The sequence below is a fragment of the Pelodiscus sinensis genome, chromosome 16 (genome assembly GCF_052426305.1).
Source record: "Pelodiscus sinensis isolate ZL-2025 chromosome 16, ASM5242630v1, whole genome shotgun sequence".
NCBI lineage: Eukaryota > Metazoa > Chordata > Testudines > Trionychidae > Pelodiscus > Pelodiscus sinensis.
In genome coordinates this window covers 26,120,603-26,147,434 of record NC_143067.1, presented here as the reverse complement: position 1 = coordinate 26,147,434, position 26,832 = coordinate 26,120,603, and the positions used below count along the sequence as shown (strand labels likewise).

General features: G+C 40.4%; 1 protein-coding gene and 1 long non-coding RNA gene across 4 annotated transcripts in view; both read left to right on the top strand.

Moving 5' to 3' along the window:
• Window positions 1-25,813, top strand: part of CSNK1A1 (casein kinase 1 alpha 1) — a 63,290-nt gene extending 37,477 nt beyond the window's left edge. For 2 of the 3 annotated variants that reach the window (XM_006138103.5, XM_006138106.5), the window contains 5 exons: window positions 5,259-5,337; window positions 6,390-6,464; window positions 7,995-8,101; window positions 8,804-8,952; window positions 24,282-25,813. In XM_006138103.5, the coding sequence (XP_006138165.1) occupies window positions 5,259-5,337; window positions 6,390-6,464; window positions 7,995-8,101; window positions 8,804-8,952; window positions 24,282-24,289 (418 nt within the window). In that variant the 3' untranslated portion in view covers window positions 24,290-25,813. The remainder of the gene's footprint in view (window positions 1-5,258; window positions 5,338-6,389; window positions 6,465-7,994; window positions 8,102-8,803; window positions 8,953-24,281) is intronic. The other variant, XM_006138105.5, reaches the window with a different exon arrangement.
• On the top strand, window positions 8,959-22,609 carry LOC106733003 (uncharacterized). Its single transcript, XR_001369247.3, has 2 exons — window positions 8,959-11,115; window positions 11,382-22,609. It is a non-coding gene; the product is annotated as an uncharacterized LOC106733003 (long non-coding RNA).
• Window positions 25,814-26,832: the final 1,019 nt, after the last annotated feature.

The following is a 26,832-nucleotide window of genomic DNA, read 5'->3' as shown; positions in this document are numbered from 1 at the left end:
TATTGAAGCCACTAAGTGATCCTTTGCTATAAATCAAGAGAAGGAGACCTGCAATTGACAGCCGAGCCTTTCATCAGTTACAGTGCTAAATTGAGACTACTGCAGGGTTTGCTCTGTAAGTGTAGTGACAGCTGTTACTGAAGTAGCATAAATACCTAGTATAATAGAAGGTGATATCATCTCATCCTCTACAAACCAGATATCCTGGAGTCCACTCTCATATGTTTGATTTTTAATGAAGCCTTTATTAGGAAATATAAGTACAAAACTGTAAATTCCAGGAATTGTACTACACAGCTGTGGCATTGAAGAATCCATTTGAAAAAATTATAAGATGTATGCTGCTTCCTCACTGCTAGTGCTCGGGGAAGAGTTTGCTCAGAGTGCTATTGCCATCACCTTCATACAATCATAAGCACTCCATGTCTATGCACAAGGTCAGTGGGGTTTGCTGGGGCTTGCTTTAAAATGGAAAAAAAAAATTTCAGCACCAGCAAATTTTGCAGTCTGGCCTAAAAAACTGCATAGTCTGACTACTGTCATGCTCATTTTTCCATTCTACCTCAGTAAGTTCTGCATGGCAGAATTGTCTGTCTTTTACATCTAGTTATGTAGCTGCTCCTCCTCTATAATCTTATTAAACGTAGAATCATAGAGCTGGAAGAGACCTCAGGAGGTCCTCAAGTCCAGCCCCCTGCCCAAGGCAGGGCCAATCCCAACTAAATTAACCCAGCCAAGGCTTTGTCAAGCCGAGACTTAAACACCTCTAGGGATGGAGACTCCACTACTTTCCTAGATAACCCATTCCAGTGCTTCACTACCCTTCTGGTGAAACAGTTTTTCCTAATATCCAACCTAGACCTCTCCCACTGTAACTTGAGACCATCGCTCCTTGTTCTGCCATCCATCACTACTATGAACAGCCTTTCTCCATCTTCTTTGGAACCTCCCTTCAGGGAGTTGAAGGCTGCTCTCAAATCTCCCCTCACTCTTCTCTTCTGCAGACTAAACAAACCCAAATCCCTCAGTTGCTCCTCATAGGTCATGCGCTCTAGCCCCCTCCACTGGACCCTCTCCAATGCATCCACATCCTTTCTATAGTGTGGGTGGGGGGGGGGGAGGGGGAACCGCACTTGAACTGGACACACTACTCCAGATGTGGCCTCAACAGAGCCCAGTAAATGGGAATAATCACTTCTCTGGATCTGCTGGCAGTGCTTATCCTAATGCACCCTAATAAGCCATTAACCCTGTTGGCTACAAGGGCAGGCACACTGACTCATATCCAGCTTCTCATCCACTGTAATCCCCAGGTCCTTTTCTGCAGAACTGCTACATAGTCATTCAGTCCCCCGCCTGTAACAATGCTTGGGATTCTTCCATCCCAAGTGCAGGACTCTATGGATGTCCTTGTTGAACCTCATCAGATTTTTTTTGGCCCAATCCTCTAATCTGTCCAGGTCACTCTGGACCCTATCCCTGCCCTCCAGCGTATCTACCTCTTCCCCTAGCTTAGTGTCATCTGTGAACTTGCTGAGGGTGCAATCCATCCCCTTCATCCAGGTGATGAGGTGTTGAACAAAGGCGATGAGGTGTTCAATAAAGGCGTTGAACAAAACCGGCCCTAGAATAGATCCTTAGGGCACTCTGCTAGAAACCGAGCGCCAACCTGACATCAAGCCATTGATCACTACCCATTGGACCCGACAGTCTAGCCAGCTTTCTATCCATCTTACAGTCTATTTATCCAATCAATATTCCCTTAACTTACTGGCAAGAATATTATGAGAGACTATCAAAGGCTTTGCTAAAGTCAGGTATATCACATCTACTGACTTTCCCATATCCACAGAGCCAGTTAGCTCATCGTAGAAGCTAATCAAATTGGTCAGGCATTACTTGCCCTTTAAATCCATATTGACTATTCCTGATCACTTTCCCCTCTTCCAAGTGCTTCAAAATGGATTCCTTGAGGATCCCCTCCATGATTTTTCTGGGGATTGAAGTAAGGCTGACTGGTCTGTAGTTCTCTGCATTGTCCTTCCCTTTTTTAAAGATGGGCACTACATTTGCCTTTTTCCAATCATCCGGGATCTCTCCGTTCTCCACGAATTTTCAAAGATAATGGCCAAAGGTTCTGCAATGACATTTGCTAATTCCCTCAGTACCCTTGGATGCATTAAATCCGGGCCCATGGATTTGTGTATGTTTAGCTTTTCTAAATAGTTCCTGACTTGTTCCTTCCCCACCTAGGGCTATCCACCTCCTTCCCATACTGCGTTGCCTAGTGCATTTGTCTGGGAGCTGACCTTGTTTGTGAAGACAAGCAAAGAAAGCATTGAGTACTTCAGAGAGGGTGGGGGGCCCTTACTGAATGAGAGAAGTAACCTAGTGACAGATGATGTGGGAAAAGCTGATCACCTTTATATTGCTAACATGCCTGTAGAAACCTTTCTTGTTATCCTTCACATCCCTTGCTAGCTGCAGTTACAGTTGCACTTTTGCCTTCCTGATAACTCCCCTGCATTCTTGAGCTGTGTGTGTGTGTATGTGTGTGTACACACTCCTCTTTAGTCATCTGTGTAAGTTTCCACTCTTATAAGCTTCCTTTTTGTGTTTAAACTCACCAAGGATGTCCCTGGTAAGCCAATCTTGCTGCACATCAGGATGGTTTCTTCCTGTGCCTTTAATAAGGCTTCTTTAAAATACTCCTGGACTCCTTTCCCCTTCATGTAAGCATCTCCGGGAATCCTGCCCACCAGTTCTCTGAGGGAGTCTGTCTGCTTTTCTGAAGTCCAGGGTGTGTATTTTGCTACTCTTTTCTTCCTTTGGTCAGGATCTTGAAATCTACCATCTCATGATCACTGCTTCCCAGGTTGTCACCCACCTCTATTTCCCCTACTAGTTCCTCCCTGTTTGTGAGCAGTAGGTCAAGCTGTATGTGGCACCTGGTCTATAGCAGACACCAATCACAACATCACCCCTGTTGCTTCCACCTCTAAATTTCATCTATAGACTTTCAACAGTCTTTTCTCCCTCTAAATACTGGAGCACCAAGCAATCATACTGCTCTCTTACATACAATGCAACTCCTCCTCCTTTTCTCTCCCGCCTGTTCTTCCTGAACAGTTTATATCTTTCCATGACAGTGCTCCAGTCATGCGAGTCATCCTCTCCCCCCCTTCTGTTCCCAAGGTCTAATTTCCCCCACTTCCACTCCCAGCTTTTTCTTATCTTTTCTTCCCCTCTCCGTTACTCCCTAATGTGAGTGGAGGGAACCTGTTCCCATCTTGATTCCTGGCAGGAGATGTGTTTGAATTGAGGTTTATGGGTAGACAGAGTTGATCCAGACCAAGTTAAATAGGTATTAGCAGCATGCTGGTATATAGAAGGGCAGAAGCCTTCCCTGCCATTTTAGGGAGAATGTTGCCAAGGGAAAAAAAAAAAAACTAGTAGAGTGGATACTTCCTCAGTGCAGTGAGTAACACCTGTCTTTAAATACTCACAGAAGAATGATTCAGGGAAATGTTATCCTTGTACAGGCAGTCCCCGACTTACGCGGATCCGACTTATGTCGGATCCGCACTTACGAACGGGGCTTTCTCGCCCCGGAGGTCGAGGTGGCGGATTGCTACCTGCGAGCTCCAGGGCGAGAGAGCCCCGTTCGTAAGCTGCTCCGGTGCCCCTGGTCTGCTGGAGACCGTCTCCAGCAGACCAGGGGCACCGGGCGGGTTCCTGCGCTTCTGAGGCTTTGCCAGAGCAAAGCCTCAGAAGCGCGGGGAACCGCCGCTGCTGCCGCTTCAGTCCCGGTGCCTGTGGTCTGCTGGGGACGGTCCCCAGCAGACCACAGGCACCGGGACTGAAGCGGCAGCCGCGGCGGGGTCCCACGCCTCTGAGACTTTGCCAGAGCAAAGCCTCAGAGGCGCGGCACCCCGCTGCTTCTGCGGCTCTGCTCCCCGTGTCCCTGGTCTGGGGGGGGGGGGGGCGCAGCTAGTGTGCCCCCCCTCCCAGCAGACCAGGCTTTTGTTTTGGACCCTGGGGCAGAGCAGATGGGGTGCTGCTGGGTTGGTCCAGTAGCACCGAGGAGCGGCGCTACTGGAGCAACCCAGCAGCACCCCAGCTGCTCTGCCCCAGGCGTCCCCAAGTCAGCTTCTGCTGAAACTGACCAGCGCTGACTACAGGAAGCCCGAGGCAGAGTTGCTCTGCCCCGGGCTTCCTGGAATCAGCTGCTGATCAGTTTCAGCAGCAGCTGACTTGGGGACGCCTGGGGTTCTTAAGTTGATTCTGTATGTAAGTCAGAACTGGCGGTCAGTTTCTGCAGCGGCTGAATCTGGACGCCAGTTCCGACTTACATACAGATTCAAGTTAAGAACAAACCTACAGTCCCTATCTTGTACGTAACCCTGGGACTGCCTGTAGTGTGTTTGGTGTGATAAGGTCTAAGGCTGTATTGGAGCATGTTTATTGTAAATAGAATGTTTTAGCAGCAAGCTCTCTTAATGCAGTCTGCAAGTGGCACTGAAACTTTTTCCTCCTCTTTGTATGGTGATTTAAGTGTGTTAAGTAATTAAATATAAGGGTCGCTACTGCTCCTTGTCTAGATGTGTTAGTAACAACATCAGAATCTACAGTAAGCCCCATGACAAAATCATGTTTCTGCCTGAGCTAATTAATGTGTACACTCCAGAAACTATACAGGCCATATAGAAAGGGGGTTTTCCAACAGTGTAGGGACTTTGTCCCCAAATGATGGTAATTAAGTTGATTGGAAACCTCCTTCTGTTGACATTGTAGGTGCATCATTGACAGGTCATCATAGCTACATCAGTCAGGGTGTGGATGTGTAAGTTTCTTGTTCCAATCCACTCTTGACATTTATTTCATAAAATAAATTAATGAAATCTGTGCTTATAAGATTTTTCACTTCAGCTTTCTGGAGTTTAAGCAGATGTTTAACCACAACTAATGTAAATAGGAGCTGCATGGGGAAGTCATTTTCCTTACTTTGAAAAACTAAATAATATTGGAGCTTTCAGACTACTGTTTGCTCTCAATTTCAGATCTCTAAAGTGGCATTGGAGAAGCATAATTTAATCCTGGCTTTTTTTTTTAATTGAATCCTTGTGCCACTGTTAAATAGTCTGGACAAACATGACACTGGTTCTAGTTTAAGGATTCTTATGACAACCTTGATGCAATCTTCATCTTCTGATAACATTTGTAGTTTTTAAGTTTATGCTAATTTTTTTCCTCTACAGTCGTCGAGATGATATGGAGTCGCTAGGCTATGTATTGATGTATTTTAACAGAACCAGTCTACCGTGGCAAGGATTAAAGGTAGGCCATGCAGTCTGCAGTCTTACTGTAGACTCTAAACCCATGGTGTCCAACATGCTAGCCACACGTGGCTAGCTCGTTTATAATGGTTACTGCTTCAGAACAGGTTGGACACCACAGCTCTAAACATAAAGAGTTGGGAGTGGATGCTGTTGTCTACTAGCCTGCATAAAATTACCTTTGCAGTTCTGACCACTCTTTTCCAAGTTCAGTTTTATTGGATATGACAGGAGAAGGCCTCTGCTTTCAAATGTAGAATGTGTATTTCACTTTTTAAAAATGTATTATAAATGGCTTACATCAGCCTGGAAAAAAAGCACTCTTTCTATACCAGGACATGGTCATTTTTGGAAAGGGGAGACTAAGATATCAAAAGGTATTCGTTAACTGTGTGGGTTATGAAGGCATAACTAACTTTAAAGGAAATTTAAGTATAGTTTGTGGGTTAACTGAATTACTGTCTTAACTGAAACATACACTAAGCTTAACAAAGGTGTAAATTTTCACTACCCTAATTTGCAGCACAGGGTCATGTAAAAGCTTGGTGAATTTGTGATTTGAATAGTATAGACTTATTTCCTGTATTTTCGTTTTCTTACTCATATTTGAATTGTGCAATTCAGTCTGTGTTAGTTCCACAATCTGTAAAGTTTCAATAGGCACTCTGCTTGTGAAACATTAGAACTCTTTAGCTGCAGTCTTAAGGTAGTGACTGCTTAATAATAAAAGGCACAGGAAGCCGTTCAGGGTGGCTCAGGAATTGGAATTAATGGAAATTCTGAATGGACAAAACAGCAGCTAGAAAGACACGAGTTGTGCCATGCGATACTTAGGCTGCAATAAATGGTATTAAACTGTGTCCAGATCTTAATACCAGATTGACCTTCATTCCCTCTGCAATAAGTATGTGGGACTTGATTGCATATTTAAAAAAACCTTTTGATTCACCAGTGGCTTTCCCCATCAGTTTGGTGTGAGGTTTTTTTGCTGCTGTCCTTGTTAATCCAGAATTGCACAACATCTTTTTATATTGTGACCCACATGTTCCACAGGCTGCAACAAAGAAGCAAAAGTATGAAAAGATTAGTGAAAAGAAGATGTCAACTCCTGTTGAGGTTTTGTGTAAGGTAAGAATACATGGAAATAACTTTACCTCATTCCTCAGACTCAAAAGACCTATTCAATGTGGTGGACACAGGATCAAAGCACTTTATAAACTACATTCTCTTCTCATTTGTATTCTCCCATTAGCCATGGCTACTTGATCAGTAAGTGCAGAAAGTAATCCAACAAGATCCCTTAAATGACAGAGCCTCAGTTTGGGTGGCTGAACAGTAGAAATCCTCACCTTTTCCAGTTCTGCTTGTTCTCACCATGTAAACATTGTCAGGTTTATCTGAGTTGTATGTCATCCACATTCTTCTCAGAAAGTATTTGAGGCACAAATAGAACACTCATATCACTGGGGAGGTCAGGACCCTGTGTTTCCTTACAATGTCTGCCATCTGTTGAATAGATGAAGCAATAGAATGGACCCCTGAGGAATCCCACTTGAGGGATCTGACTGCAGAAAAGCAATTGTCCAATCCAGTTTATCTGGGATTTCAAAAGATCTGCAAACTGTCATTGTTGGGGGCTGCAGAAGTCACACCACCTGCCATCAAAGGCATAGGCATACATGTCGTCTTTTTACCCATCTCTAGGATAAGATTATTTTCCTTGATTAGATATTTTCCAGGAGTCCCATAGATCTAACTCTACAATCCTGCATATTCACAGTATAGGCAACCCCCGACTTGCAACTCGAATGGTTCCTAGGGAAGAGTTGCAAGTTGAGGGCATCGTAACTCAAACCCTCATTTATGATCAGTGTCGTGTGCTATCATAAATGCAGGCCAAGGACACAAGTCGGGGGTTTTTGGCCTCTTCCGCACTTACAAAAATGGTGGGGAGCGGGGTCGCAACTCGGGGCGGTTGCATCTCAGGGGTTTCCTATATAGTTAATGTATGAAATGTTGCGTATGCCAATTCATTGAATTCTACTTGTGTTCTCTTACAACATTGTGCTCTTACATTTGAGCATTGGTATATAATACCTATTCTTATGGATAAAATAATTTAAGCAGCACTTATGATGCAAAAATTCATATTATGCTGCGAATTCTCAAAGTAAGAGACTTTTCATGATTAAGTCGCAAAGACCATTAAGCAGCAGCTTTTATTTTTACTTGTAATACACCCAAAATAGCCTGGATGAGTAACTTAGTTTTCTGAAGAACTATAACTACTACTGTTGGGACATTAAAATACTAAGTATTAACTAGAATAAAACGGGAAAGATATAAAAGAATAAAGCATTTGATGTATTTTCAATTTGTGAGGTGCTATTTTTGTAGATATCCTTATTTTTACATAACATACATCATATTAAGTTCATGTGAATTAAGAAAGGAAAAGGGATATATTCTTGGGTGTCTAATTAGATGAGTATCCTGAGCAAAATGAGGCAAAAACAGACTTAAATTCTTCATTTTCCTAAGACCTGTGTCCATTTTTAGCTCTTCCTTGAAACATTGTCTATGGCTTCTTAATTTCTGAATCCTTTCAAATGTCTACTCATTGCAGGTCATGGGTTTGACTAATACTGTTGCTTACAGGGATTTCCTGCAGAATTTGCCATGTACCTGAACTATTGTCGTGGCCTGCGCTTTGAAGAGGCACCTGATTACATGTATCTGAGGCAATTATTCCGTATTCTTTTCAGGTAGGTCTCAATTATAGCATAGTCTGGAAATCTCATGCTGACAGCACTGATGAATAACTGCTTCTTATTTAGAGCTGAGTTAAAAAAAAAAAAAAAAAAAAAAAAGCTCCTGGACTGAGGGAGACATCTGTTTTCTTAAACAAATAATTTAAAATTAGAAGTAGAGTGAAACTACAGCTAAAGTGAGCTATGTGACAGAATATTAAACTTGCTGTGAAAGAAGAGAATCTTTTCTGTTTTCTCTGTTCCAACATTCTTGGATCAGTGACTTTGATTCCTCTTTATCCTCTGCTTACAAAATGGCTGAAATTGTCCTGCATTCCACCATTTCCAGCAACTCTGTGACAGAGGATATGGGATTGAATCATGAGAGGAATCAATGGGGGGCTTTTGGGTGCTGTGAGCATTTGGGCTACATATAGGTAAGAGTATAAAGGAAGAATCATTACTTCAGTAGAGGCAGAAGATTCTGGGTTTTGCAGTAGTTTTATGGATACAAATGTCTCCTTCTCTCACACACACAGATTTGCCAAATGGCTTTCAGGCTTACTTCAGGATTTCTTTTAAATTATTATTTAGCATTTAATGCTCATCTTCAAAGTGCTTTACAAAGGCAATTACCTTTTAGTTCCATTTTCAGACTGGCTTGATAGTCACATGAAGATAGTCACGTGTTGCAGTAAGTGTTTTCTTGTCTTCTAGGACCCTGAACCACCAATATGACTACACATTCGACTGGACAATGTTAAAGCAGAAAGCAGCACAGCAAGCCGCCTCTTCCAGTGGGCAGGGGCAGCAGGCCCAAACCCCCACAGGCAAGCAAACTGACAAATCCAAGAGTAACATGAAAGGTTAGTAGCCAAGAACCAAGTGACGTTAGAGGAAAAAAATTGAACACTAAATTGGACAATGGCAGTGATTTAAGTGTTAGATCAAGGAGGTGGTTTAAAAACACACATTTGGCTGTACACTTAAAAAAACAGACGTCCTTGGAGAATTTGACTACTAACTTTAAACCAAAATGTCCTTGTTCTTCATATCATTTCTTTTGGGGATGTTGGGTCATTTTAACCACTGCATCTTTTGCTCCCGCATTAACCCCTTTTTCAAAACAAGAAACTGACTTGGTGTTGGGAATGTGATAAGTGATAAATGATAAAATCCAAAATCCTAGACCTAACACTTTCAAGGAATAGTTCTCATTAACTAGGGCCAGTGTCTGGAGACTTTGGGTTCTGCTCTGTTTCAGCTGTAATAGTGCTGTGGGTTTGTCTCTGCTTAGCATCTGTCCAGCAGTGAAAATGGAAAACTGTGAATGGTACGGTTTCATCAGTTGGCTTCCTCTAATGTTAATGTGTATTGCATTCAGCCTCACTTGGCCCAAAGTCCAGGGAAAGGACCAATAACCTTGATTGTCTTGCTTAAATTTGGGTTTAATCTTGAACTGCTGTTGTACTACAAGGTTTTATCCTAGAAAATCACAATTTTCCATCTTTTTTCAAAGGGCTGAATGTTCTTTGTTTTCAGACTTCTTGGTACAAAACAAGTTTCTAGACAGTAGTTTTGAAGGGAAATATGAACTGTTCAGATGCAGTTGCTTTCTGCAACTAAACATGCTTTAGTTTGAAGACTGTTGAATTCTTCTGGAAAAGCCCAAGGAACTACTTTGAGTATATTAGCTCTTTGAGCAAGGATATTATTTCAATCTTAACATCACAATGCATGCACTGTATTGGATTACATTCCATTAATGCAGTAACAGTTAGTTACTAGTATATCAGGTTCTTGTGCCAAGCAAAAGGGAAAACTTGGATAATTCTTCCTTATAATTTAACCTGCTGAAAGTAAGGCCAGGTCTACACTGCAGGAGAAAATCAATTTATCTAACTCCAGTTACGAGAATTGCATAGCTGGAGTTCACCTGCCTTAAATCACATTTGTCTGAAGGCCCCTTTGCAAGAGGTCTCCCATCAATTTTTCTTATTCCTTGCAACCCTGTGGAATACCTGGATCAACAGGGACACCATCAGTGTTTTGATTTAACAGGTCCTTACTAAACATACTGAATTGAACTCCAGAAGATCAATTTCCAGAGTGTCAATCTTTGGGTAAGCATAGACAAGGCTTCAGCAGGGTGGATAAAAATCAACAACTTTAAAAAAAAATTAAAAAAGAGGGTTTTTTTGATAAAATACTTTTTGAGGGAAAATAGTTTTGATAGCTCAAAGATATCTCTTAGTGTAATAGGGATTATACATTCTTATTCTGTAGTATGTGACAATACTATCATGAAATGTTTAAGAATTAAGAAACATTTTTGTAAATGAGTTCCAAATACTTTATGGATTAGGGACCCAATCTTATGGGGTTCCAGAGGTGTCTGTATAGATTGTTTCGGTTAATCTTTCTTAGCGGTCTGTTTAGAGGGTACTATCAGAGATGCTTAGTCTTGCAGTTCTCAAACTGGATTTGTGTCTGCAGAGATAAGATATGTTAACTGGAAAAATGTCTTTAAATTATATATAGAAGTGAGAAATAACAGGCCTCAATCCTGTTGTCCCTCTGCAAATTTGTGAACACAGTCAATCCCTTGCCTCTCTCCAAAAGTGCAAAGTTTCAAAAAAATGAAATGAATGGAAAACTGTTGGGGGCAGAATAGATCTAGATGAGAAGTAGTCTGGAGATAAATGCAAGAGGGGAGGTCAAAACAAAAGAGAAACTGAGCAGCATATTCCAAAAGTCTTGAGGTCTTTGAGTGTAACCTTCATTGACTTGATATCTACCCTTCTCTCACTGGAAGGAAAAACCTATAATGGTGGCAGTTTGGGAATATTTTAATGAAGTTCCTCTACCTGTGGGTAAGACAGGCATGCATGCAAAATGCAAACAGTGCAACAAAGAAATGCAAGTCCTGGTTGTCTGACTGAAACAACATCATCAGAAGTGTTCCGTCTCAGGAGGAAGCTGCATTGAAAATGACGAAAGGAACGTGTCCGAACATGCAGGATCTTCAGGTTGGTAAACTTTTTTATTTTATATTTCTTTATTAAGTTCTGCCTGTTGGTCTTCTGTACTATTCTTAAATTCTCATGTTTGAGCAAAAATAGTTAGGATCAGAGTAACATTTTGGATGCAGTTGTAATAAATAAATAGCTGAAACAGGCAGATCTTCCTTTTACAATTTCACCTTATAATAGTGCTGAGTGTTAGTGAGTGCAATGAGTAATACTAAATGAGCAGTATGGTGGTAATAATTAAATATTTGCATTGTTTTGTTTAGGAGACTCCTCGACAGACAGGATTCTGAAGACTATCCATCTTCAAGATCACCATCATTTTCTGTAGTTTCAGAATTATCTGCCAATGATAGGGTTTCAGTCACCTCAAGTGTGTCATATAGCCACAGTATATCTTCTGTAGCAAAAAAGAAAAAACAACAACAACCATAGATACCTTTGTGATAAGAATCAGCAGATTGCAGAAAGTAGTAGTTGATGGGGGGGCGGGGGAGCGGATATCCAGCTTGTTTATGCAGTAAACTCTGCTTTCCATATTATTGAGAACCCACACTTCACTAACATAGTACAGTCATTAAGACCAGGATGCAGTCCGCCAACAGAGCAGATGTTGCAAGCAAATTGCTGGATAAAGTCTGAGAGCAATTGAGAAGAGTGCAAAAAGTCTAGAAGGTAAAATTGTTAACCTGTGTCTTGATGGGTGGAGCAGTGTTCACAATGATACTGTTATGTGCTTGTGTGACAACAGAAGAGAATGTTTTCCTTACAGAAACAATATATCAGGAAATGCACACATAGCGGAATACTTACAAGGAGTAGCAGTAAAAGCTGTAACAAACTGAAAAAGTTCAAATGTCTTCTCTGCAGCTTGGTCACAAACTATGCTGCACAGCTATCCAAAATGGGAAGAAATTTAGAAGAGAGTGACGAGAGTCCCAAGCTAATAACATATGGTTGCAGTGCTCATTTGATGCACCTCCTTGCCAAAAACTTCCAGAAATAAAGACTAATATTGAAATTGCAAAATACTTCTGTTACAACCACTTTGCAGCAGCTACCCTGAAAAAAGTGGGAGGAATCAAGCTAACTCTTCCACAATATGTGTGATGAAACTTGGTGGTAGATTGTTTTGAGCACTATATCAAGAACTGGCCTAATCTGACAGTTTGTGAACAAAATCGTGAAAAAATAGATGTTACGGTCACAGCCAAAATTCTCAGCATTTGAGCTTAAGAGAATTGTTGAACATATGATGGGTACTCTGAGGCCTATTTCTGTAGCCTTGAACAAAATGCAGCGAAATAGCTGTTTTACTGCTGATGCTGTTGAAATTTGGAAGGAACTGAGAGCTTAAAAAGAGAAATATGCAACGACAGAATTAAATTACAAGCATTAAAAAAAGCAAAAAGGACAAGCACTATGTCTTCATTTTCTTGCAAATATTCTCAGTACTCAGCACCAGAGTCAAGCCTTTTCTACTGAAGAAGAGTTGTGGGCATCTATCAATCATCCCTCCATAATGCCAACTATAAAACTTCAGAGCTAAGGATGAACCATTTCAAGAAAGATGTGTTTGCTGATGTGTTGAGCGATGTCACACCAGTGAACTCGTGGAAGTCACTTAAGTACTTGGAATCAGAGATTGTTGAAGTGATAATCTCACTCTTATCAGCAATAGCTTCTGATAGTGTAGAATGAACATTTTCCTTTGGACAAATTCATTGCAGATTTGAGAAATTTCTTGGACCCTGAAAAGGCAGGAAAGCTTGTTCTGCTCTTCCAGATTATGAACAAACAGGAAAATGAAGGTGAAGATGACTGAGTTAGCTACAGAAGCCAACATTTTAAGTGTCTTATGATGTCCTATCTGACAATCAATTTAATTTAAAAAAACATTTCATTTAAATATTAAACAATTTTAACACATTCCATTTTAAAAACTAAATGTTTTAACTAAATTAAATTCAAGTTTGTTTTGTTAAAATGTTTGCTGTTGAAGAAAAACATCTAGAATACCTGATGTTGTTTTAGTTAAATAAAACAATTTAAATGTGTTTGGTGGTGATCTCCTTTCTTCTAATATTGTATGGCAAGAAAATCCTAATGATTAATCTGTAGAATTGGGGGTAGTTCACCTCCCAATGACTTCATAAATACAGGCTTTAATTACCTTTGGTAAATTATATAAACCAAACAATCATTTGTTTTTTGATACAGCTGTAAAACTAATCTGAAGAGCTCTCAAAATAAATCACTGTTTAAAAATGCACTGTGTGTATCTTCTGAAAATGAAACCTACATCTATCTGTGAGTTGTGAAGAATATGTATTAAGGTTATAACAACCAACAAGAATGCACTTTTATGTAGAAAACCATGATTAAATTGAGTCTTCCTGACTAGTGATTTAAATCATTTTGATTTTAAATCACATCCACTCTGGGCCTCAATAAGCTAACAGGTTAAGTTAATGAATGTTAATAATACAAGTAAGTGCTGTGAAAGCCACAATTTTGACTTGCAACATTCTCTTACTGGGTGCCCAAGTTGCAATATTGAAGCTTGTACTTGAGGTCAGTGCTGCACTTGGCAAGCCTAGTCAATTCAATGCCTACTTAATCACTATCAAGTAGCCAAACAGGAATGGCGTAATGTACCTGGCAGCTTACCTTTTATATTGCATCAGCCATAATACCATATACTAGCAAGCCAATGTGAGCATACTGGTTTGTCACTGTACATGCTAATGCCACCTGTTGAATATCTTGACTTGTTCTTCAAAGGTTCTAGCCAGTATTGTGTATATTTATTTGTGCAGCAGGCCTTCAATGTAAGGGGTAGTCCTTACCCCAAAGATCTTACAGCGGGCTCTAAATCAGTGGTTCACAACCTATGGTCCGTGACAGTACTGCAGGGAATCTATGGAAAGTTTAAAAATAAGAATCAGGCCCACCACTCACTCTTTCCTTTTGTTTCATTTTATCTCCCCCATGGAGTGGGTGTCTGTGAAATTTTAATAGATTGAAATGGGGTCCATGTGCCTGAAAAGTTTGGGAACCACTGCTCTAAACTGACCAAACACGGGAAGGGAATCGTTCATTTATTAAACTTTTCCCAACAGAAAGAGGAGCAACGTAGACATTTACAGGGCTTGACAATTAGGGCAATCTACTCGCCTTAGCCTGGTGTGGCCGCGCAGCACAGTCTGCGTGCGCAGCGTGCCAAACCACACGGCTCGCCACTGCTTGTCAAGCCCTAGACATTTAACATCTCACTAAGCAAAGAAAAGAATTTCAGCTATTAAATCTCCAGCCCCTTCCCTGTTGGCAAAGCAAATAGCAACATTAAATGCCCATGTAAATAAACTCCCATTATTTCTCTTAACAAATGTTCCTTTTATAATGCCCAGCCAAACCTTGTGATAATCTGAGAAGTCCTGTGTTAGTGAGAGGACTTTGATATCACATCTCAGTAAAGGCCTTTTGCTTCCTGCTGCTGTGCTACCACCGCCTGGGGCTGCTGCCTGTAAATCCATTGTGTTTGCTTCAGGGAAGAGGAGCTGTCTTTCCCTTTCATGTTATCTGAAAACTGTAAAGTCCCTGGGAGGGAGAAAGTAGCATGCCCAAAAATGTGTGTGTTTGCAGGAATCTTCTGGAACAGTAGTAGATCAAAAGAAAATAGATTCAGTGCTGGTTAATTGAAGAGATGCTTCGTAATATGGAGAGCATTCCAGAAGTAGAGCAACATTAACAACAGTGACATAAATTATGCAGAGTTGGGTAAGCCAGAGTCATTTGTATACATTTTTTTACTAGGCATGAACATGGGGAAAAAAACTTGTTAAAGCTAGGTTTGATTCTTCTTGACAAACAGAATGAAAAAACAATCTGATGAATTTTCATGTGTCCACTTATGAGCAAAGACTATTGCAGTCAAACAGCAAGAAAGGGAAAAGTGGTCTGCATCAAAATTTGTTCTGAGTAATCCGCCTTTGTCTTTGGCATGAAGCATGCAGGGATTTTCTGTTAGGATAGTGATAAGTCTGAAAGTGAAGCTAATTCTGATAAGAATTTTGCTACTCCTTTGCCTCAGCATTGAAAGTGCTTACCCTTCATAATGAAATTGTTTTAAGAGACTTTTGGATCGAATGTGCCACATCAGAAATCGTCATATGCTAGAATTTTTCCATAAATGGCATCCTACTTACAAAATGCCAAGTGCGATGCAATTTTATAGGAAGTCTTCTGAATGCTGAAGCCGATGACATGAAAAAATTGGAATACTTATTATGCAAGCTTCTTGTGTGTCTCTAGTATTTTAGGAGAGCAGTTTTCACAAAATCAAATTCATGATAACTGCACGGTGTGTTTACTCACCACACAATATATAGTTGACTAACAGAAGAATGCATCAATAAGTTGAGTCCACGATTGGTTATTTTGGTTGTAACCAGCAACATGGCTAATATGAAAGTTGCTTGGGCTTTCATAAATAAGTTCCATACTTTGTGCTGTCTCCTTATTTTCTTTATGTGCTGTCTGCGATGCAGCTTTTCATTGGCGAAATCTGACAACTTCCATGTGTCAAAAGTGCAAAGCAGGTCTTGGATGCAAAACTCAAAGTTCTCTTCACTGCTTGTATCTTATGGTTGAGTCCATTTAGACTATGGAAAACAATAAATGTCTGATGCCAAGCATGAGTTGCTGATCATTATATTTTCTGAAAATACTGAACACAATCCACTTACAAAAAATAATAGCCATAACATCACAGAAAAATCAAGTAATCACTCCTGCATACAATGCTGCCTATTTTCTTGATCCACACTTCTAGGGCAAGACCTTCCTTGGAGACCTATTCAGTTCAGCTTGTGATCTTTTGCAGATTTTTAAAGGATGTACAAATGAGCAAACAATTCTTGTGAAGATGTCATTATAAAATAAGAACCTGTAGAGCCACAAAACAATGTGGTTTGCAATTCTAGCAGTTGAATAGGAGCTTGCTTCTTAATCATGGTGGAAAGGATTGTATCCTTCTTAAGTTCTGCCACTGTAGCTAGAGTTCATGGTGTGTACCCCTGCATGTGAGGATTAAAATATTAGTTTGGAGAATCGTAGTCCATTCAGAGAGCAGAAATAGACTGAAGACTTCCAGTACTGGAAAGCTGGTGACATCTATCTTTAATATTGAAGAAAATCTCAGATTGAGTAGACTGGTATTAATTAGATGAAGAGGGAGATTCTAATGAATTTGATGGCAGATATAGAGGAAAGTAGTTGAAGATGAAGAAAAAGATGATGAAAAGCAAGATTCCTGAAGTATCAGCCTGTTAACTACCTACTAAGAGTGCATTTAAAAACTATTTTCTTTCACAGATGCTATGTTTGAAACAGTACAAAAGAAAAATTCAATAGAAATCAATCTTTGTTTATATGCAGTGTGGTTGTAGCCCTCTTGATCCCAGATTATTAGACACACACAAGTGATGATACCTATTAGACCAAGTTCTGTTGGTGAGACGCTTTCAAACTTCGATTTACTTGCATAATGTTCATAGAATCATAGAGCTGGAAGACACCTCACGCGGTCATCAAGTCCAGCCCCCTGCCCAAGGCAGGACCAATTCATATGCAGAGGAGGGTGGTAATTCTTTTGTCATTCACTGTGCTTCATATTTTTCTAACTCAAATAACTTGCCTCTTGTTATTAGGAATAAGTATCTAAAGCTAGGTACACTGGAGACGTTTGACTTTTTTTTAAAGTTTGACCAGGTCAGTTGACCATTCATTTTGGACTGGCCAAATGCTCAACCCTAACTGCAGTTGATGCAAATTCTTTAAAGCTTGATCTGCAAGCTTAATCTTCAGCTGCAATAGCACTGTTTTGTGATTTCCCCTTGTTACATGGGTAAATGCAATTTTAAAAAAATACAAAAATAGAATTTTTATACATTATAAAAAAAAATCTTAAACATTTTCCAAATTAAATTCAAATTTAATACAAAATATGTTAAGGCTTAAACTTGTCTTGTAAAACACTTCAAATACATATACTGAACTCACAAGCCTCTTAAAAACTGAGTTAAAGGATGTTTTTCTATAAAACATTTTCCCTATTTCTGGCTGTTGCGATCAAGCTTTATAAATGACACAGGTCATGTACTGTATTAATAGCTTAATCCTGTGATGGATTGGACCCACGAGTGCCCCCTGGGTGCAAGAAATTGGTAAAGTCATGATGATGCAACCAGACCTCCTAACTCAAGGAGACAGCATCATGCATTTATCAGCATTATCCATGGAGCCCACTGGGGATTTTACCCCTCTTTCATAACTTAAATAGTTTATTTTTGTTAGCTCAGGTAGGGTGAAAGTGTATGGTAAATAAACAAGGGAGCAGGATCAGAAGGGTACAACACTGAAGTGAAATCAGAACACTGGGAAGAAGGGACAACATTCTTCAGAGTGTAGCCTCTAGTGTTCATTTCAACTTTAGAGAACTAGAGGGGGAACATCTGCCATGGCTGCAGGTCATATTTCAAGACATGTTTGTTCTTTTGGGTAAAAAAGTAACAGACACTAAACGTAAGCAGCGTAACAGGGATGCAAGATCTGGTTGTCAAAATGAAGCATGATGCAAAATGCTTTTTAGAAGGCAGTGATTTTGAAGGTGGATGTGTGGGTTATGTTTGAACAATCTGGATTAACTGCCTAGTAAACTTGTATTTTTCCACCATTTAATTTGAGTTTTTGTGTTCAAAATATAATGTGGAAGTATATATCAATTACATTTTTACTATTACTGCTGGACTTCTGAACCATTTTTATTGTGCAATATAGTCAAACATTCTAGGAATATATGTAGTGTCACATTTTTAAAGGGGCTTTTCTTTTCAAGCTACCTGAACCTTGATAAAAATGGGTTTTAAATAGATTTGGATAATTTCCATTTTCTTATAAAACTAGGTTTGGAATAATTATTTAAAGAGTGGTACAAGCAGCTTCAGTATGTTTCATTTGTACTGTTTGGGGAAGAAAGTTGGGTTGGTTTGTTAAAAGCAATGCACTGAGTATTACTCAATGAGTAACTTGCACTTTGTTAGACAGTAGGGGTTTGTGAAAATATACCATCTACAGCTTCAGAGTAATCTGCTGGTTTTACTAGTTTGCTGCAACTAAATGTTCATCAGACAGTAAATTACCTGAATGAAAAGACCAGCTTCTTCATCCAGAAAAATCATGAATGTGTTGGTAATCGGGACTAGCCAGTTCCATCTAGACTCCTCTGGTGGTGAGATTGCTTGATTCATTTATGTGGTGTTGTTCCTTTTGTCTTATTCAGAGCGAACATTTCATTGACAGATGTTGCAAAGAAGATAATCTAGATGAAACAGGGACCCTGAAATGTATAATTTAGGGATATAATGTTCAGTTGATTAATCTTTTAGCCAGAATACACCTCCAGAAAAAGGGATACATTTTTCATTTAACAGCTTCGCTGAGGAGAGCAGAAGGATCCAAGCCAGTTCTGACACAAGGTGTACAATGGTATTAGTGGTTGACTCTTTCAGGGATTTATTTAAAACTAACTTGATCGCATTGTTGACAGCACAGATGTATAACAGCTGAAGTAGTCAACAACATCAGACTGTAGAGAAATGTAGAACACATGCTGAATATACTGAACCCTCTTTCTGTAGCCTCAGCTAAACTTCAGTCACATTGCTCTATTGTTGATGCTGTTGAAATTTAGAAAGGAATATAAAGGAAAATTAAATTTCTGGCAGTAAGGAAGTGATGAATCCATCATTTACTCCACCTCATTTTCTTGTCTATATTGTCAGCCCAGAATATCAGGATAGATTTCTTACGCGTTGAAGATGCCAAGTTGAGAAATGAATTGAGGGTTGAAAAAGCAATAAAGCTTGTCTTCCTCTCCCAGTCTGAGTAAATGAGATGGGGAGGGATGAGTTATACTCGTTTTAAAAGTCTCAACTGTTAGTCTGTAATCTTTTTTAAAAAAGACATCCTTTAGCACCTTAGTCTAAATAAATAAATATAATCTGTGTGTGTGTGTGTGTGCCCATGCGCGCGCACAAAATCATGAGCCTTTGTGGGCAAATCCCACTTCCTCAGATAAGCAAGTTTGAAGGATGGCCAAGGAAATATTAAACTATGTACAAGAGACACAGGTGAAAAGGAACTTCAGGCAGGGGAAATATTCAGTCATTGTTTGAGTAATGTCCCCATTGGTGACGGGTCATCCCAGGGCTGCAGATCATAGTTTTGCAAAGCAGGTTCCCTATTGGGCTGCACGTGTGCAAAAGGTGCTTCATGGCGTTCACACCTTATCACCTCACATGAGGACTAACCCACCCCCTTCAGTTCCTTGCTAACGTTCTCTATCACGGCTAGAGCTTCACCCTGTTGCCTTAGGTATGCTTACCTTAGTACTTAGTTCTTATAGATAGTTGTAGATAGTTTCCCCCTAGTTCTGCTTAATTCATTATTGTTGAAGAAAAAAATGTTTCACTTCTCAAGGAAGCGTGGTGTAACCCTGGTTGCTCAGGAGGAGGCCATGAGAACTTTGTTTTTTTCCCAGTTCTCTCCTTACTCATTTTTTTTCTTTTTTCTGCTTCCTCATCTTACAAAACCAAAAACATGGACCTAGAGGCATGCCGGGCTCACTGGACTTTAAGAAGTGCGACTAAGGTAGTGACCCCATGGCAGCCTTGGATGGACATTCATTGTGTATTTGCTGCCTGGGCATAGCCCGTATCCTGCAAAAGTGTGTGCACTGCTGCAGTCTGATAGCAAGAGCAAGAAAGAGAGAGCTCCACCTCAGAATGTTTTTATTTGACAAACCCATGCAGCCTGCTGAAGACCAACATACTTCTCATCCCTAGTGGGGGTCTGCTAAGTAAAGGGCTGCCTCCCCACTGCCCCGGCATACTCTTCTTCCCTCTTCTTCTAGAGTTAGCAGGGGACATAGACCCTCGTACATCTGGTACTGACACCCTCTGCAGGTTCCACACTGCAGGAACCAACTCTGGCACCGGTCCATGCCTCTGCAGTGCTGTCGAGAACCCCTAAACAGACTTCAGCCCTGGCACTGTACCATGTCCTGGCACCGCTGAAAACGCCTCGGCTGGCACTGGTAAGCTCAGCACCGAGCCTCATGCCACCGTCTTCAGGTCCTGCAGCACCAATGACGGACCCATCACACCACTCAGCACAGGCGGCACCCAGCTAAAAGATGCCCATCCCCACCTTGCATCTGAAAAGGAGATTCAGATTCAGGACAAGGATCTTGACACACATGCCCTGGACCGATTGCCAACTGATAATTCCTCTGTCACCTGATGAGGCACTTATTCCATCTGACACGTTCCCGGCTGACCTTAAACAATTCCAAGATCTTTTTAAAAGGGCGGCAGCAAGCTAAAAGTTTTCACTTCAAGAGGTACAAGAAAAAACGCACCATCTTCTGAAAATTACAGCCCACGCTGCATAGCACAATCGCTCTGCCCATTGACGAGGCAAACTCCAGCCTCTATTCAACCCACATGTAAAAGGGCTGTCAAGAAATACTTTGTTCCTGCCAATGACATGTACTTTTTATTTATGCACCCCAGGAATTCAGATTCCTTGGTTGTGAAGGCTGCACAGCATAGAACTAAGCTGCCACAATATAGAGCTGGTACCAGTGACAAGGATCATAAGAAATTGGACTTCTGGCAGAAAAATGTACTCATCCTCCACATTACAGCTAAGAATCACTAATTATTCAGCCCTTCTAGTGAATCATGATTCCAGTATTTGAAATTGGGGGATCTTCTGGAACATCTTCCCAACTCAGACCATCCTAAATGTGCTCATTTGAGGGCCACACTATCATCCACACAGCCCTTCAGGCCTCTTTAGACATCTTAGACACACCACTGCTAGAGCCGTAGTCATATGCAGAGCATCTTGGCTACAGGCTTCCGGGGTTCTCTGTGAGCATCAGTCTAAAGTAGAAGATCTTCTGTTTGACAGACAAATTGTTTGCTGCCAAAACTGACGAGGTGTTAACATAGCAGTAAAGATTCACGCACTACCCTTTGTACTATGGGCATGTACACCGTGGCCTGTCCCAAGTGGTACACCCCATACAGTAGAAACAGATGGGGAGTACAACAGCCCACCACAGAGCAAGTCACGACAGTGAGCACAGTGGAGACATTCCACCCAAGGAAGCTCTTCTGCTACTCAGATTACAAAACAGCAGGTTTGAGACATTGGTCGAGGGTCTGCATGACCTCCCCAAGAATTCAGTGCCTTCACATTCATACCATCTTTTTACCTATCAGTTCTGCTCCTTTTTATAATATTGGGAATCCAGAACATCAAATTGCTGGGTGCTGGACATAATCTGTACTGGGTACATGATCCCTTTTACTTTCCTTCTCTTCCCTCTACCCTACCCACCTGCTTCAGGGACCCTTCCTACGAGACGCTAAGGCAGGAGATTGATCAACTCCTGCTGTTGGGAGCAGTAGAGAGGGTACCCAACCAATTCAGAGGAAGGGGGTTTTATTCAAAGTACTTTCTCACTGAGAGAAAATGGGGTTGGAGACCTGTCCTTAGTCTCTGCATATTGAACAAATTTATCCTCCACAAACAGTGCTTCAAGATGGTCACGTTAACAACAATCATTCCAGCACTGGATGAAGAGGACTGGTTCGCAGCATACTTTCCACGTTGCCATACACCATAACACAGACGCTATCTCTGTTTTGCACAAGGAGCAGATCACTACCAGTGCAAGGTCTTGCCATTTGGCTTTCCTGTGCTCCTCGAGCCTTTGCAAAGGTTCTGGCTGTAGCAGCAGCATATCTACACCGACAACACATAGTCATCTTTCCTTATCTTGACGACTGCCTCTTAAAAGGATGGTCTGATGAGGAAACCACCTCCATGATATGGAAGACCAAATAGCTATTCAGTCATGAGCAATGTCAGTCTTCAACAAGCAAAAATCTACCCTAGAACTAGTGCAGCACATAGTTTATTGGTGCTCTCTTAGGGTGTGTCTAGACTACATGGTTTTGTCGACAAAAGTGGACTTTTGTCGACAAAACTATACCTGTGCCCACACTACCGCTGAGTTCTGTCGACGCTGGTAAACCTCATTTCACGAGGCATAACGCCTTCTGTCGACAGAGTTCTGTCGACAGAAAGTGTTATTGCATGTAAACTGTCCTTGTGTCTACACTGCCATGTCGACAAAGCAGTCAACAGAACTGAATGTAGTGTAGACGCTCTTTGTCGACAGAAGCTTTGTCGACTGTATTTGTCGACACAACTTCTTTCGACAAAACCCTGTATTCTAGACGTACCCTTTGACTCAATTTCAGCCTGGGCCTACTTCAGCAACTCTTCATGCTTATTCAGGATTTCATAGATATTCTGTCCATGAGCCCTTCCACTACAACACTGACCTGCCTACAACCTGCCACGTGGCCATGATTACCTATGTTGTCCAACACGTCCGCTTACACTTCTGGTCCCTACATTGGATGGCGTCCATCTATACTCCATGTTGCTCTAATGTTGCTCATAGATATAGCAGTGCCTTTGACCTCATTGAACAATTTCTGATATTAAGTGGCAGTGTTAAAAGGAGCTTTTCCTTCCATATTTTCCCAGATTCAAACAAATTTGCTCTGTTATTTAGTGAGATGTTTTCTAGCTTCTAACACTGGAAACATGAATTTGAGCAGGGTTTTTTGCATCTTAAATAGTTTCCCAGTAATCTGCAATTCAATCTTTGCTGGGGTTTTCTTTGATATAGAGCCCAGCTCATCATGCCATATCTGTATGGAGTCAGCAACGTCAGTCACTGTAAACTAGCTGTTTTTTCCAGAGATAAGACTCGAGTCTGTCACTTTTAGATGATCGCTTTCCTTACTAACTGGAAACTGAGCTTTTGTTACAAAACTAGCCAATTCTGTAGTCTATAGGCCACGGTGTGGCCACTGATGTAGAGCATCCTGCATTGCTTAACAGTAATACCGAACATAGGTTCAGATGACTCTAGTGCATTAAACTAAAGGAAACAAAATGCAATGATCTCCTATATCTTTTTATATCATCCTATTCATTAGAGTTTAATCAACTCTCCCAGATACTCAATGAAAAGATTAAAGATGTTTTGATTTCCTAGGCACAACTTCCAAAATGTGGTGGAATTATAAGTGCTGTATAGTAAGAGGTACTTGAACAAATTATATGGCAAAATGGCACAAATGTGGGAATGGTCTCTTAACAAGTGGGGACAGTATACATGCGAAATTGTGGTTGTCCGTCCAAGCAGCATGACATCCAAAAGTGCAGCCCCCTAATACCTGTATAACAAGTTCTGTAATTGAAGTGTGTTGGTCAGCTTAGCTGAGATCATTGCAACAGAAAGATTCATCCACACAACAGTGCATATTGCACAATATTTTTTTTTTTAGCTTTTGATGAGGGCGCTTCAAAGACGATGGTGTAACTAGTGATCATTTGAAATGCATTTAGAATTAAATGCCTTTCACTTTACCTTCTAATAGGCTGGTAAAGCAGTCAGTTTAACTAAGTACTTCTCAAATGCCTTCTCCCTCACACAGAATGCCGTAAGTTGACAAAGTCTGAGCGGTAGCCATGTTAGTCTGTAACTGGCGGAGTCCTCCCAGTGACCTTGCACTGGTGCAGAAGCTTCAGGTGCAGTGTGGTACCACTCATCCATTCAGTGCCATCTGGGGACCAGTTGTGAAATTGTGCAAATATACACATAGGGTATTATAGACAAATAGAAAACAACTCTGTGAAAGTACACCTTGTTTTCTGGTGGCAAGAACACCATCTTGTTTAATTATATGGCTGAAGGCCCATTTGAAGTATTTTGCATCTGTTTGTTGTGTATGTGTACTGTTTCTATAAATTTGCAAGCATGTGGTGTTGGTCAGGAACAGTGATAAGTCAAACCATTTGTAACTTTATAAAAGGAAAGCCATGACCATATAGTTGTAAATGGAATATTTTCTCCTGTAAAGTGCCATAACTTTGTGCTTAACCCTTGCCATTCTAGAAGCTGTACCTTTCCTTTTCAAATAGCAGTAAGTTCCCTTTGTTTTGTCTTGCAGGTTTCTGAGCATGAAAAGAGGAACAAACGAAGCAGAGCAGATTGGAGCAAGACTTGTCACTCCCCAAATCTAGAAATGTTAGTTCATACGTACACTTGCCAGTGGTTGTGGGCAACCATTTACTTGGTGTAAAGAACTTAATTTCAGTATAAACTGGCTCTGGGAAGCGCTAGTGATGCTGCACTTGGAGTTGTAGCAGCCGCTGTAATTGTGAATTACTGAGATAGTGAAACATGGTGTCCAGTTTTCTATTACATTTTTTCAAGTGGAAAAGTTAACTAAATGGTTGACACAAAATGGCGGAGAAAATTGTGCATATGCCAATTTTTGTTACCTTTTTACTTTGAACTACACTGCTTATGAGATCTTATTGTTTTGGAAGAATGGCATGAACAGTCTTCTGCAACAGTTGTGATAATTGTAAATGCTCACAATTGTGCACTCTTTCTGGTTATTCCTCCCTGGATTTTGAAAGTTGTACACTTAAAACATTCTTAAAATTGTTGGCTTCTATGTGCAACATATCAAGCCAGCTGACATGGTAGTAACCAAAGATTCCAGTTTTTAAGCGTATGAAAGACTCTGCCTGCTTACCTGTGCTAGAACTAACAGCATCTAAAGTGAAGACTTAAGAGAAACTTAGCGACTACTAGATAATCTTTAGGACTCTGCATTAACTCTATAATGTTCTTGGTATAAAAGGAAAAACAGCATATTTGTCACAGAAATTTAGTTAACATCTTACAACTGAACCTGTATGTAAGTTGCTTAGATAAATGTAATCACTGTAAACATCTATATGACCTGGGATTTTGTTTTTATTTTGAAATGGGAGCTTTTTTGTTTATAAGTTCATTAAAAACTAAAAACTTTCTGTAAGGAAATGAGATTTTTTTTAAAAAAAAAATTTGCCTTGTTAATTCAGTCTAAAGAAATCAACACCACTTCAGTTTTTTAAACTGACAATTTCAAAGCCCTTTGTTAAGCAAAAGAAGTCATTTCTTCCTAAATCATTTTAGATTTAGTGTTGTAATTCTTCCTCACTTTTGTTTTTAAAAACATTTGGTATTTTTTTTCCTTGAGGGGGAAGGGCAGATTTGCATTTTTTATAACCTGCTGCATTGATACCCAGCCCTCTATAACAAGAGATTGACGAATTTTAAAAAATCAAAATGGCATCTTTTGAATACCAGTATTTACTGCCCACAAGCATTGCCATTGTCTTGCATTGGCTGGACTGATTTGTGATTATTAGTTTTGAAAATTTAGAATGGAAGTGGTTAGAGGGTTTTAAACCAAGGCATTTTCTTTCAAGTTCTTGTGAAGTGGATATGATCAAATTAACTCTTATTCTTGGACAGCCTCACACTGTGCAGTGTTCACATCGGTTACTGGGCTGGGCTCTCCTCCTTCTCACTCTTACTTTAGCCCAGCTGAAAGACAGAAGTACTTTTATTGCTGGTAATTCTCTAACAGTGTAATTTATTCCTTTATAGCATGTCAGAATAAATTAAAAACATCTGAAAATGCTGCCAGATGCCTATTGTGTAAATGGTGTTTTGTATGTTAGCCTTTTTTAGTCTGTTTCCAGGCGTATAACAAAGGTTTGGGGGACAAAGCATATTTTTGTTAGAGAAGATCTGAATTTGAAAAACTGTTATTCCAGGCCTGCATATAGTAGACAACAGCTGCTCCAAAAAAGTGTGCAATTTAATGGGGGTAATGGCATGGTAAGATACTAAATTCATATGTGGAGAAGTCGACTTGTGAGCTGGCAACTGTATTAATAAATACTTCAGTGTTAACATGGTTAGATATCTGTCGGGTAAGTGACAGGTTTTGATATGCTCAGGATATCAAATGTCAAGATATACTTTCCCTTCTGTCTAGTTGAATGAAAGGTTCATTTTGCCTTTTTTTTTTTTTTGTAACTTAGCCTTTGAGTAGAGGCACCATCTTGCAACCAGAAGGGTAAGGATGTATAAGATAGTTGCCCATTCACTCTCAAAATGTAACTGATTTTTTTCATGTGTTTGGTGATTTTAGCGGGAAGGTTCTAGGTGTCATTCCTTAGCCTCGATTTTTGCCAACTTGAAATTCTATAAATGTGACAAATCCCAGACTCGGTAATGGAAATTCTCCCAGTTCTAAGCACCTGCTGCTGTAGCATCTAGGCACATAATTTATTTACATCTAGACACAAACTATAGTATTCTAATCAAAGGTGTATCAAAACTGAATGGGAAGTTCCACTTCTGGAAGACACTGAAATGTAAGTTCCTCCTTGGACAGCTGTCAGAGGGTTAGTTGAGCTGAACTTTATAAGCCACAAAATTCATGGAAATAGAATTCATGCTATTTCCTTGCATAGATGTAGTTCCCCAAAATTGTAGGGAGATGTCATCACAGCCTCTTTCTGCAACTGTTTTGGGAAGATATGACACTGGTAAGGGGACAGATTCCTTTCCTATGTTATAATCTTGTTTTCACTTACAAATGAGTTAGTAATGGATTATTGACAGGATAAAAATTCGCAGCAGGTGTTTAGTAC